Raw genomic sequence first — 14056 nt, 5'->3', positions numbered from 1 at the left:
AACAACTATTTGAAAGATCTAATCATCCATATCATATTCCATGTATTGGTAGAAATTTATATTTTGCTGTTCACTTGCTTGTTGGTTAGCTGAATCGAATCACTATTGACATCTCCCATAGCAGAAACACAGCCCTATGTAACATGTATAATGTCTGTCCTAGGCTCCATATCGATAAGAGGGAAGAGATAAAGCAGGCTGGATGGCATTTTGAGTGGTTTTTCATGTATGTGACATGAAGATGAGTGGCCACTCCCTGGAGTTCTATTGAGAGGGAAATAGATTATCAAAGGGGTGGTCTCCACCTGATTTACACGCTTCCTCCACTCCAGCAGCACCAGTTAATGGAAAATGTCAGGGGCTCCCGGCAGATGCAAAGAATTCAAGGCAAATGTTTGCCTCTTGGTTTGTGCTCTTGTGTGCCTGACTCAACTGGTGGTGGGGCTCATTATGCATCATTATTGCTCTGGATTTTGAAACCATTTCTTCTCAAATTAATTGCTTCTGGTTCAGTTATCTGTAACCAATGTGATTGAAAGAGCATGAAAGCAATCACCAAAGCGTGGCTGCTGTCCATTAACTACCAAAAGGAAACACATAATTCCTTAGACCACTCTGGCAGCCAGCAGATTTTGTGAGCTCAGAAGCATGGTTCCATGTCACTAACAGGCTGGAGACAAAGCTGTGGTACAGAAGAGGTGCTAGGCTGATGAGGATGGGTAGGATGTCACTATCTCCTCTGCCCCTGCAAGATGTAAGTTTAGGGCCACTCTGTGACCAGTTACACAGGTGGTAGCAGTAGCTGGATTCCTTTTCTGGTTTTTAGACCAGTTGCAATGGGAAGTGGCTGGAGAAGCACCTCTCATGGGGCTGTACTGGCTCCACCACCCTCAGGAGCAGCCTGTACCTCTTCTGAGGCTGACATGGGTGGTGCAGCACACTGGCACTGCTGTGGATTTGGGCTGAAGGATGGGTTGCATTTTCATTTTCCCACTTTTCGAAAACGTTGTTTAGGATCTCAGTTAGTTAATCTGGCCTGGAAAAGAGATTTACCATTGATTCCCATGTTCATCTCTGAAGGAAAAGACAGGGGAAAAAAACCCACCTTTTCCTTCCAGCCTTCGGATTTATGATTGGGAAAGATTTGTAAAGGTTACTTGTAAAGATTTTATTATTTGTAAAGATCATAGAGGATGAATTTGGGGGATGTCAATACAATAAACAACACTGGGATCACCAGCTGACATCAGAGTCTTACTGACATGCATGTGAAACTAGAAAAAAAAATAATCCTTCATATGACATACATGACAAACTGGCAACGAGACATTTCTGCCATGCACATTGGGAGTCTATGAAAAGGAATCGAATAAGGCTATTCTTAGCCCCCGTTATAGGCACGCAAAGTAAGGCACAGAAATGTCACTTGCTGGGGGTGAGGAGGGTTTGTTAAGGAACCGAGGACAGGACTGCTGCGTAAAATCGTCCTTCACGACAGGGCAAATGGGAACCTCCGTCCGACAGCCCTGCGCTAGCTCCGCACGCTCTCATCTCAGTCAACTACTAGAAACGTCCCGGTTCCTTCCCTCCCGAATCACTTGTATTCGTGCTCAAAGATCGAGCTGAGGTTTCGCCAGAGCCCGGACGGCTGTGCCTCAGGACGGGAGTTCAAGTGGTCACTTCAAGCACGGGAGAGCAAGCAACAAAGCGCCGAGGCCGCATCGCCGGGAGCGCCCGAGGGCTCATTGCAAGCGCCGCCGGCCACTACAGCCGCTGCCTCCCGAGGGGCTACCCGTCGGCCCCGCTCTCCCCGGGCCTCGGCCCCGCTCCCCTCCCAGCTCCCAGCTGCGCCCCCGGCTCAGCGGTCCCAGCCCGCCTGGATCCCGGACAGCGGGTGCCTCGACCGCTGCACCCCGCGCTGCTCGCCGGGCGGGGCGGTGCCACCTCCCGGCCCGGCGGAGGCGGTGGGCGGCTCCCGCGGCCGCGGCATAAACCGGCGGCCCCGCCCGCTGCCGCCGCTGTCCTCGCTGGACGGCGGGGAGGAGAGCTGCGATCCCGCGGGAGCCGGGCGGAGGCTGCGGCGGCGGCTCCCCTCCGGCCGAGGGGCTGCGCCTGGTGGCGGCGGGGCGGGGAGCTGCGGGGCACGGGCGCGCCGCCTCAACCTCCCAGTAGCCGCGGCCTCGCTTACTCGCGCGGCGGCGGCAGCATTAGGGTCCAGCGGGCTCTCCCCATTGTCTGCCCGCGGGCAGAGGGCTGCGCTGCCCGCCCGCCCCTCGCCTTTGTGTGCTCCGGCAGGCACGGGTTGGCGCTGCGCCCGCCAGGATGCGCGCTGCGGGGCGGCGGGGGGTCCGCTCCTCCCGGTGAGAGGCGGGGAGGGACCCAGCCTCTGCCCCGGAGGTTTTTCACCCGCAGCAGCCGGAGGACGGGGACTATGGACTGAGCGCATCGGTGTACCATGGAGTCCGGCATCCGCTTGAGCACGCTCTGCTTTCTTCTCTGCCTGGGGCCAGGTAGGCGGATGCCGGACCCGCCGGGAGAGCACCGGGAAGCGGGGCCGGGGGAGCTCCGCGGCGGGGATGCTCGGATACCCGGGCGGCCTCAGGTGCGGGGAGTGGCGGCGGGAGGAGTGGGGTGCTCGAAAAGTTGCCGTGTCGGCGGGTTGGGTGACGGCACTTTTTGGGTCAGTTGCAGGCTTTGGCGTGGATCCCTCGCTGCAAATAGACGTGTTGTCCGAGCTACAGCTGGGAGGCTCCGTGGAGGGCGTGCGCCAGGTACCGGGGCTGCACAACGGAAGCAAAGCCTTCCTCTTCTCAGGTACGGCCCGCCCGGCACAGCGCAACTTCAGCGCCCGGAGGCTCTCCGGCACCCTCAGCGAGGGAGCTGCCCGCTCCTCAGGCACCCGTCGTCTTTCCCTTTCCCCTCCTGTCCTCTTCCCTTCCATTCCTCTTCTCTTCCCCCCCCCGGTCTTTTTCTCTCTCAGCCCCTTCCCCCCCCCCCCTTTTTTTTTCTTTGACTGGTAGACGCTTAATTAAAGTACAGCAGGAACGGGGATGGCAGATGGCTTATTTTGTGAGTCGTGGGGTGCAGTGATGAATAATAGCACCACCCACTCTTGACTGCTTTACTTGGGAAACGCTAAACATACCCCAGTTCCAGCTAAGGAGCTGCTCACTGAAAGTTTCATGTGAATCGAGCAAAACGCTGAAATGAAGTGCCCCGAAGGAGAGAGGCAGATGGCTAAAAATCAGAATACCCTTTTTTTTTATCACGGGGAAGTGACCCTTGTGAGCCTCTATGTCATACTCCTCGTGAGAAACAAAGAATTGAGTTTTAGGCTCTCTCAGTGCTTGGGATTGTTTTTTTTTTTTCCTCATTTTGGGAATAGAAATAAAATAGTATTCTTGTTCCATCTTTCAAAGAGACATTCAGAAGGTTTATTAAAAAAGAATTAAACTTCCTTATATTGTAACTCATAAGGGACTGTAAAATAACTCTTGCTGGCTAGCTGAATTTATTGGCATATATTACATTGCATGCACTTGCTGCTTGTAAGTGTATTTTTGAATTAAACTTTAACAACATACTTATTAGTTAACTGAAGCTGGAGGCAAGAACATCTTCAGGATAAACCCCCCCCCCATCTTAATTTAAAAAAAGCCTCAAAATAGCCTTTAGAAGCAAGTGTCTTTTCTGAAAGATGATGAAATGCCCCTTAGACACATAACAAAACAAGGATAAAGAATACGGCTGAATATCGAATGAAACAAGAGCAAATCTCTGCATCAGCCTGTAGTTTTAAAATAGAGAGACTTGATCGCTGGCTTCTGTGTCATGGCAGGAGTTTCAGCTTGGAGCTGAAAGCGTTTCCAGCGCAACAGGCAAGAGGCAGTGTTTCCCATACAGAAGAGTTGTAACTGAAGCGAGATAAGATCTGGAAAGGGAATTTCTTTCTCATGTTTGCATTAATGAGCTAATTTATCAGAAGCTAATAGTTGCCAAAGGCTCTTTTTTTTTTTTCACTTTGAGGTGACCTCTGTAGCGGTGCTCTTCCCCGATACAGCCAGCATGTGTCACTCTGAGCATTAATGTGGGAGCGCATAGGCATATGCGTTCGGAAACATTGACACATGCCGGTTTTAAATGTCCGTGGTGGGCTTCGGGCTGCAGAGCAGAGCCCTCTGACTGCTTAGAAAGACAACATGTGTGTGGGGCTCTGGGGTTTGTGTCCTAAAATAGCTGTGACTTTTAAGGTATGGCTCTGAGTTTAGGCCTTACCGTGCTATAGTGGGTTGGGGTGAGGAGGAAGTAAAACACCCTTTGACTTCAGTGGTAACAGGATAAGAGATTTGTAAGAATAAGACTTTTTATTGTATATTTTCTCAGTGTTAGCTCAAAAAAAAAAAAATAAAAGAATTATTGGGTTACTAAGGAATTTTCTGCAAGTTGTTCCCTCTTTCTGTGTAATTATGAGTGTGCATAGTTCCCGAATGGCTTAGCAGTTTAGTCGTAACAAAGGAGATGGGAGTTTTGCATTTTCGCACCAACCTTTTGTTTTATCTAGTTGAGAACAACTGGGGGAATAACAAGAACAAAAACACTTGGGTTGAAATGGTGGTTGAAGTCACACAGTATCCCTTGGGAAGTCTTCAGTGCCCTGCAGGACTGGAGATATTTTTCCTGCTATTGCATACGATGGCTGCTGATTTTCTTATAGTACATGGTGTCCTTACTGAGCAGACAGATTTTCATTTTCAAACTTACATTTAGCAATGGAGACATTTCCTTCCTTGATCAGACCACTGGGTCCACTTAAGTCACTTTTGCTCTGCTGTTAGAGCTCACGCTGTAGGAAGATTGCTGCAATATATTCCTCTTAATGTATGTACTTGCAGTGTGTGAATTTCAAGGGTATGGATGTGCTGACTTTAAATTTAGGCTTTGCCTATGTGTTTTTTCCGTATTTCCAGCTAAAGCCTTAGTCCAAGGCACAAATGATTTTGTGAAAAGGACACAAATGGCTTCAGATGATCTGTGAACGTACTCTGGAAGCTTTAACTTGTGATCCTTTGCCTTTCGGTTTCTTGACATACTGAATTTTTTTGTTGTACCATATGCATATTTCCGACATTTTAGTATGTTGGTTTTTTTGATAGGCAGCATTCTCAACTGGTGAAAAGCCTTACTTCACGTATGCTAAAACATACAAGAAGCCTAAATACTGTTCTTTATTTTGGAAAGAAATTACGAAAGTGGCAGGTTGAACTGCCAATTAAAGGTATATGATGGGAAAATTGCACGTACAGCTGAAGCAGAGTAGTCTCTTTCTTTCTGTTTCTAGGTGAAAAGTCAGTTTTGACTGCTTAATTAGATGTAGCATCATTTTTCAATACAAGGGGTTTAGCACCTAACTGGCTGTTCTGACAAATTCTTCTTTGCATAATTGATTTTCAAAGAAATTTATATTTCAAAGGTATATTACACAGTAAGCAATTACTCTCTAAAGGTAGTTTTAGTCTGTTACAGTCCAATCAAGAACATTTATATTGCTTCTAATACAGTTCCTGATTTAGAAATAATTATGGCCATTTGAAATTTGCATTCACTTGGACTTGCTTTTTGTGTACCTGTGTGCTCTGTCACTGTACAAATCTTAAAGAAAGTATCTGTTTCTTCCCAAAGATTTGAGAAACAGAACTCTTCCCACTGCCTTTAACAGGATTAGGTACTGTGGTCTTGAATTCTAAGGCTGTTTAGGTGCCTGATGTTCCTTGGTTGTAGTGGATGGCAGCACTGGGATGCCACCGTAATCTGGCTCTAGTTAGCTGCAGGGGCTTCTCTTTCTGGAAATGTGATTTGCGAAGTAATTGTAGCTTGTGGGAAGAAAGACTTACGAATAGAAAACAGGAAGAAGTCTTCCAAAATGTTAGTGTTACTGTATGTGAACATCTGCCAGCACTTCCTAGCCAACAGCAGATATTATGATGTCAAAATATGTTGAGAGGAAAATTATTCCTCTGCTGGTCAGAGCAGCAGAACAGAACTCAGAATATCTGTACCGCGTACTTCCCTCTGTTGGTGACTGTTTACACAAGTCAGTGAAATTTTCAATACCTTTATTTTCCCTTTGCAAAAAGGGGTTGATACTAAAGGTAAAGCCCAAATCAGGTGGGTGGATTGAAGTGTAATTAATGTGTTTAAAGAAGGCTCTTGGAAGAGTACCAATTGCCATTCTTTCTTTGTAAACATACTGCATTAACACAGTTTAAGGAGATTGGTGGAGATGAAAGTCAGTGTAGCCATTGTCCTATGCAAATATGAAAATCATGTTGCTGCAAGAGCACTTGTTGCATATGAAACTGCAGGGAAAATTGAACAGAGGCCAGAGAGTGCTGAAGGTTTTGGATGGGTCATATTGATCTGACCTGAGTCTATGCTCAGGGGACTTAATGTTAAGCAAATTGAAGGTTCCCATGAAGCCAGGCATTTCAGCTTGCAGTGGGAAATGGGTTTTCTGAGGTGTGAGAATGTAAAAAAGGGCTACAAGAATAAGTTGGTCGCCTCTGTCACTCCTCTACACTGTTATTCTGTCACCTTCCCTCCTCCCTTTAGATTCTGTATTGTATATATTTTACAGAAGCAGTATTTTGGTAGTCTTTCTGGATCTTGCTTGCGGTTGAGAACAAATACTATGTGTCAGACTATCTTTGCCCAAAGAGTGTAGGTGTAGTAATGGAGACACTTTCCAACCACCTCCAGCAGGAGTGGAGCATGGTGAAAGGTACACTGCTAATCAAGTAATGAGAAGCACCAGAAATGAAAAAAATGTATGCCCATCAAAAGGTGTATATACTCCTCAAAGAAGAGGCTGAAGGATGGACAGAAGACTGTGGTCAGATGGTTACAAGCACAGGAACGTGTATTTAAGGGAAAGATGAAAAGTACATGGTAGCCATGAAAATGTGGGAGCTTGTGTATGTGAATGCAGAACTTGGAACTCATTCAGAGGATAAGCTTTTTCCTCTGCCAGTTAGGATATGTAACTCAATATGGTTATAAATAATATTTGATATTTCTGATGAGGAGGGAGAGTTCTAGAGGCAAGATATGGTATATTCTGATAAGGAACAAGATGTGCTATGCTACACCAAAGAAACAACTTAGTGTGTCAGTGGGATGCATGATAGGACTCAGCACTCCTGTTTGAATTGGCATAAACTGCTGGCAGAAAGAAAACCCCTAAAATAGTCCTCTTGGTGTAAATTATTTGTTACCTGTTGCTGCATGACTGGATCATTAGTCCATTATTTTAAAATGCTAGTGAGACAATATTACTATATATCTAGTATCCCTTAGGAAGGATGACAGGTTTTGGCCCATGACATCATCTCTGGATATTACTAAATAAAGGAGCTAAAAATAAAGCTTTAAAACTAGACACACATTAACTTTCTCCCATAGAAATAGGGTTTACCTTGCCTATGTGCTTCACACATGCTTTTTTTTTCCTTGCCACCTGTCACTGAAACTATGGACAGATGCTTTCTCCAGGTTCCAGCTGAGCCTGCTCAAAATATTACTGTTCCCAGCTGTTTGTTGCCACCTGGGAGCTAGAGGTTACTGTCCCCACAACTTTGCCAAAGCAAGAGATCATATGAGCATTCCCGTGTCTGCTGATGGCAGAATTGGCCAGCATCAGGAGTGAACCTGGCTAACTGCAGTGACATGGATTAGAGAGTCCTGTAAAATCCCCTTTTGCTAGTTGTACTTGTCTCCCAGAGGAGCAGTAACAGACAGCTGGGGGGAGAGGATGCTAATGTTGCCAACTGGCATGGCTGACTGCAGAGTCAATACCTATCTGCGGCTTTTTCTGCCTTGGAAGCAAGCTGGTTTCTTTCAGAATCACTGAATCCTCAAAATGTGGGACCTCCAACATAGCGATCATCTGTAGATAATAACTCCAAGAATTTTTCAGAGACAAAGAGAGCCCTTCACCCCTTAGTTTTCAGAAAGACTGAAATAATGGAGTTTAATTTTGGTAAATACTGGAATGTGTCTCAGTGTTAGAGGTGCCTAATGTGAGCAATTACCCTATGACAATGTGGTAGGCAGAGAGATCCAGGGTTTGCTGTATCTGAAGCAACAGCTTATGTTTTCTTCCCACTGGTTCTATCCTCTTCCCCCTCTGGCATGTTCCAAAGTAGCCTCCGCACCCATGCAAACAGTAACCGCTGTGGTATGGCACTGCCAGGGTGGTGATCGATGCTGCTGGGGAATGGAGCTGGATGTTGAAGGAGAGCCCTGAAGAGCTGGGCTGCTTCTATTGGGGCTTGTAGAGCAGGGATTGCTGCCATGATGTATCTCCTTGCTCCAGAAGAACTGAATATTTGCCATCCTCTTCCTCCTCCGATTAGTAGTGGTGCCAAGAGGAGGTCTTTGGGAAGTGTCTGCTGCCTGAAGAGCTTGCATAAGAAAAGGAGGGGAGGTAGTATGAGAATCCTGCATTCAGCTCCCATCCTAAACCATACTGAGTTACAAAGCATGGAGAACTAGGCTGCACTTACCCGCTGTGTAACCATACACTGCTGAGTAGTCATGAATATGTCTAATACTGGAGAATGTGCTGCTTGGCAACTACTGCCATGCTGGCTTATCAGTGAAATAGAAGTGGAAAAAGTTATGGGAAGAAAAAACCTGAAATGTTGTAAACTTGTGATTGATGCTTGTAATGGTGCAACAGAGGGTGAGAAAGTGAATGGGAACCTAATTTTTGGCAGATAACAAGGAAATGCAGGCTTCCAGTGAAGAAAATCTTGTGATCCCTGTATGTAGTCATTAGTGCATAGTTGATACAAATAATGTTAAAGGAATGACAGGAAACTTGGCTTGTAGCATTTGGGGATTGCCACTGTTAATGCTGAAAGTTTCAGAGTGTTGCTGAGAGTGTATATTAGGCACATAAAGCATCATGAAAGCGTAAGTGTAGAACAATAAAGCTGTTTTAAGTACTGCTTTAAAAGTTATGTCATTGTTTATGACAAGAAAAGGCATTTCACATGCATTTCTTTCCTTTGTTTTTGTACAGTGGGCTTTTTGGGGGGAGGGAAAGGAAGTAAGCAGAAATTAAATATTCCCTCAGTTTTTTTTTTAATACTTCTGTCTCTTGCCATATGTTTTGATATGGGCTGTTGTCATAGAATTACGGAATGGTTTGGGTTGGAAAGGGCCTTAAGATCATCTAGCTCCAACCTCATGCCATGGGCAGGGACTCACACTAGACCATGTTGCCCAAGGCTGTGTCCAGCCTGTCCTTGAACACCACCAGGGATGGAGCATTCACAACTTCCTTGGGCAACCCGTTCCAGTGCCTCACCACCCTCACCCTAAAGAACTTCTTCCATATATCTGACCTAAATCCCCCCTGTTTAAGTTGAAACCCATTACCCCTGGTCCTGTTGCTACAGTCCCTGATGAAGAGTCCCTCTCCAGCATCCCTGTAGGCCCCCTTCAGATACTGCAAGGCTCCACTCACCTTTCAGTCTCTTAAGTTCTTATAGAGCATGAATTCTGGAAGAAGCCTCGGTGTGGGGAGAGGAATGATACCTTCTTGCTGATGTAGGCATTGTCCCTTACCTGCCCAGATGCGCTAGGGAAATGTTGCCAAGCAGTGTGGCTTCTATGGCTTTGCCTGGGCTTGGTGGGACAGCTGGCATTTCCAGCCTCTGCTACTCCAACCTTTGGAGCGATTTAGTATCCATGTTTACTGATCGGTGAGGGTGTGACTCCATTTAGAGGGCTGTTGTGATTGTGTTCCCATGGGCTTGACACCGGGCTTTTCACAGCCAGGTTGTACCTAATATCTGCAATAAATTGGAAGTCCCTGGGGATTTGTTTTCTACTGGGACAATGCTGATTCTCTAAAAGTTTTTTTTTAAGGAGAACTTCGTTGTTCAGGTTAATTCAAATAACCATGATCTCTTCATATGTTCAGTGTCACCCAGAACAGTTCATACTGATGAATAACAGATAGAATCACATTTGCATTGTTCCTACCTTCACAGTGAGGCCTCTTCTAAAATGCTGCAAGTACAAAACCCTTGTTGAGCCTAGTATTATCTCAGGGCTTGACCTGGCGTATTTGTTGGAAAACTGAAGATGAGTATGATGTGCTTGTATGGAAGGCAAACACATGAAGAGGGTGTCAGTATGGTGGTGCAGGGCAGAGCCCTGGTTTGTGCTCTGAAAAGGGTCTGGATGGAGGATTGGGGGCCAAGGATGCCTCTCTCCAAGTTGGTGTTCCCATCAGGAGCAGCTGAGTGCAGATGGCAGCTCACCGGGCAGCTGCTCCTGGCAATGGCCTTGTCTGAAGCTAAAGATGTGATGTTGACAGCAGGACAGCTTCTGTCCTGTGTGCCAGAGAGAACCCAGGCCCTACAGCCTGTGTACTCTGAGAGAGGGATGGTGACTTTTCTGGGAAGCTGTCACAGCCCATCCTTCTGTATTGCTGGGGGAGGATTGCATTTGCAAGGGGTAGTGACAAGGGAAAATGGGGTCTTGCTATCCTTATGTAATTGCTTTTGCTGTGACATAGTTCTGTAATCACGAAGCATGGCTGAGACTAGCTGGGTTAATGTTTAATGTTTTTTTTATGGTTTCTCCCCTCCCTGCAGTGTGGCTTGTTCTCCAGTGAGATTCACAGAGGACCACAGCATTTCCTACATGTCCTTTCATCAAAATCAGTCATAATGTCTTTTTTTTCCCTACTGCTTGCTTATAAGATGTGGGAAATAGGTTTCTTACTTTCCCCTGCCTTGCATATGTTCTTCTAGTCTGTATCTTCCAGGGCATATAGGTGCTGGCTTGGAAACATAACTCCAAGAATTGCTAACTTCTCTGCTTCCACTGAGTCTTAAGGGAGGTACAGAGCTTAGTTTATAAGTTATTTAAAACCAGTTGGTAAGAGCTGGAGGTTATGTATAGCTGTCATGGGAAACTGTACTTCCATGTAGTGATTCTTCAATTCCTTGAGTATTGTCCCATCTGGTTGTTTGCCAAGGTGCAGATCTCCTACCTGCACTGCTGCAGTACAGCTGAATAAGCAATAAAAAAATTATTTTGCACTGACTCTTTTTTTCCCTGTCAGTCTTTTGTCTCAATTCCTCTGTATTTTGTCTCAGAACTGATAATTATTAACTGATAATTTTTCCATCCTCATGTTTGTCCAAAGGATTTCTTCTCAGGAAAATCTGAGAAGAAATACTTTAATTTTGTGGGGTTTTATTTTTTCCTTGCCTGGTTGTGTTTCCCATCATAAATACCCACTATGAATGTTCACTCAGGTATGCTAGGTAGATGTTACTGAACTTTAAAAACTTAAAACAAGCTTGTAGCAAATAAGTTATTCAAGTTATAGCCCCATTTATGGAGTAAATGTATTTTTTTGTCTTTTTTTTTCTTCCCTTTTAAACCATAGAATCATAGAATTGTTTGGATTGGAAGGGATCTTCAAAGGTCATTTAGTCCAATCCCCTGCAATGAGAAGGGACACCTTCAGCTAGATCAGGTTGCCCAGAACCACATCCATGTTTGAGTGGGGAAAAAGTGCTCTAGCCATTTTCAATGTGGAAGAATTTTACAGCAAAAAAATTCTCATTATTTGTTATGTTTGGCAACATTTTGTTTGCTTTTCCTTTCTTTAGTGCATATGTTTTTGTGGGTGTGTTTCCTATGTTTTTTGGGGGTGTGTGATCCTGATGACTCCAGAAAGAAGTGTGAGTTTAGAAAACTGACGTTTTTGTTGAGCCATCTTGGCAGATGCTACTAACAACTGTGTTGTTGCAAGGTGCTAACGCAATGGGCATGGTCTAAAAGGAAAAGTTGACTAAGAGAAAGTGTTCATAAGGTTTTTAGCAGATTAACATATTTGCAGCAGCAGCAGCATTGCTACAATAGACTGCAATATTTCCAAAGGAGCCATTGCAATCAATATTGCCAGTGATCCATAACTGAGAAATCTTTTAGTGGAATTTGAGTGGCAATTTCACTTCTCTGAAAACATAGAGGGAGTATAATAAGAAAAAGTCCTCCCGTTTTAGAGCTGTGCTCTCTGGTAGAGCAATGTTTATCGTTTCCCCAGCTTAAATGGTTATTTAAATATAATAAGAGGGTGTTAACATCCATACTGTTTATCCTATCAAGAGAAGGTGACACATGCCAGCTTTGACTCCATGGCTGGAAGTCTACCAGTCTCTAAATACAGTTGTGTAATGATCCAGAAAGTTCCAAAGGAGCTTTTGGGTGGTCAAAGTCAATAAGTTCTATTTTAATCACTCCCTAAGCACGCATTTGTGTATTGGGCCACAGCTGTTCCAAAGGCACTCATAAGATTTCCTGTAACATTGGCTAATATCCTTTGAACTTGAAACAGTCTGCAGTTTGCTCAGAACCCATTCAAGGAGTGGGGTGGACTTGAGGAAAGGCCTGTCTACCCTGTTCAGTGGTGATCTCTTAAGGATCCCTGCATACACTGTTAGTGTTTGAAGCATAAGGAAATGTAGTGAGATCTGGGAGCTTGAGTTTTTTTTAAAGCTGAGATTGCGTCTGGGTTATTGCATTCACTCTGGGTTTCTCTAGAATTTGCTGATACTTTTCTGAAGAGAACAACATCAAACCTGATTATACTGCAAAAAGGACTGGTTTACTAAGAAAGCTTTTGAAAGAGCTTGTGCATGTACAGCTTGTCCAAAGAATGACAAAAGTGTTGTATAAGTGTCTACTATTAGAAGATTCTTAGAGGTTTAAAATGAAGGAATTATTTAATGTTTGAAGAGGTAGAGGTAAGAGTAACATAATGATGTTATAAATAGGATTTAAGATAAAAGGAGACTTTCACAATGAACTAGTTTAGATTGTGGAATAGCTACTGAAAGGAAGTGATGGAAATCTTCAGACTTTTGATTTTGTAGGAGACAGCATGAAATAAAAAAACTATGAAACATTAGCTATGTTGTAGTCATTGTGTGATATTGAGTTAATGTGCTAAGGATGGGATGGGTGTAAGTCTTTCTGTACTCTGGAGATTGGTGGAGCATTGGTGGAATTGTTGTATAGGGAGAGATTTTCAATGACACAAAGTGGCATCGAACACCTGATACTCAGTAATCAAACTGGTGCCTTTGAATTTTCCCTAAAACTACTCTTTAGGGCACTTGGGTATCTTTTAATGGTACTCAGTTAAAATGAGTCTACAAAAGCAAAGAAATGGGATTTGAAAGCGTTTCTAATTTTAACTCATCCAAGTTTATAAATTGGGCATATATTTAGAACCTGTAGCTGATTCACTGGGGCTAGCAGGCGCATTCACAGAAGTATGAAAGCCATTAATATATGGCTTAAAACTTCTTGCCGGGGAGCCTGAGCTTTGGTCCTCCCCAGCTTCCTTGGTACCTCTGGCAACAGTAGCTTGTCTTCCCTTTTATGTGCTTTCTGTCAGTCTGCCCTTATAGCTGGTTTGTGTTTATAGTATTCCTTGGTATCCCTACTCTTTCATGTTCCTGATTCAAAATCCTTCTAACCTTTCCTATTCCAGGCATCAAAACAAGTATCACATCAGTAGAGATTTTCCCAAGAATGTCAGTATAGCTGGTGGCATGGGTGTCCCTCTTCTCCTCTTACGTGTGGTCTCTCTACCACTTACCCCTCATTTCTGCTGGTAACTGAATTCTATTTACAGTCTCCTGCCTTCTCCTGCCATCTGCTGCTGTTTGCTCAGTCTGCTGCTGTAGACCTGTGGCTAGCAGCAGAGTTGTTGGATGTGTCTGGCATGCTTCAGATGTAATTTTTTTCCACTGGTAGCCTCCTTCTCCCTGCCTCACTGTGCTGTTTTTGCTGTGGGGAATAAAGGTTTGGGTTTTCTGGAGCTCTAAGTTGTGACTGTTGACCGTTCTTGTGTCGGAAGTTACTCTTTCATGGAAACCACATCACTGTGGTCATTTGGGAAATTAGGATGGATCTCTGTCCTGGGTTCAGCAGTAGCAGTCATTTGTCTCCTTGGTAGCTG

At 44.7% G+C, this 14056-nt stretch overlaps 1 protein-coding gene across 1 annotated transcript in view; it reads left to right on the top strand.

Moving 5' to 3' along the window:
* Nucleotides 1-2221: 2221 nt before the first annotated feature.
* The window catches only part of NELL2 (neural EGFL like 2), a 153974-nt gene continuing 142139 nt past the window's right edge, over nt 2222-14056 (top strand). The window contains exons 1-2 of the mRNA XM_061467792.1: nt 2222-2510; nt 2686-2814. Of these exons, the coding sequence (XP_061323776.1) occupies nt 2456-2510; nt 2686-2814 (184 nt within the window). The 5' untranslated portion in view covers nt 2222-2455. The remainder of the gene's footprint in view (nt 2511-2685; nt 2815-14056) is intronic.

Source organism: Pezoporus flaviventris, unplaced genomic scaffold (assembly GCF_033815535.1).
Source record: "Pezoporus flaviventris isolate CSIRO_AGI_PZ_B2104156 unplaced genomic scaffold, CSIRO_AGI_Pfla_v1 ptg000045l, whole genome shotgun sequence".
In the NCBI taxonomy this organism is placed as follows: Eukaryota; Metazoa; Chordata; class Aves; order Psittaciformes; family Psittacidae; genus Pezoporus; species Pezoporus flaviventris.
This window is presented reverse-complemented; position numbering and strand designations above follow the sequence as displayed.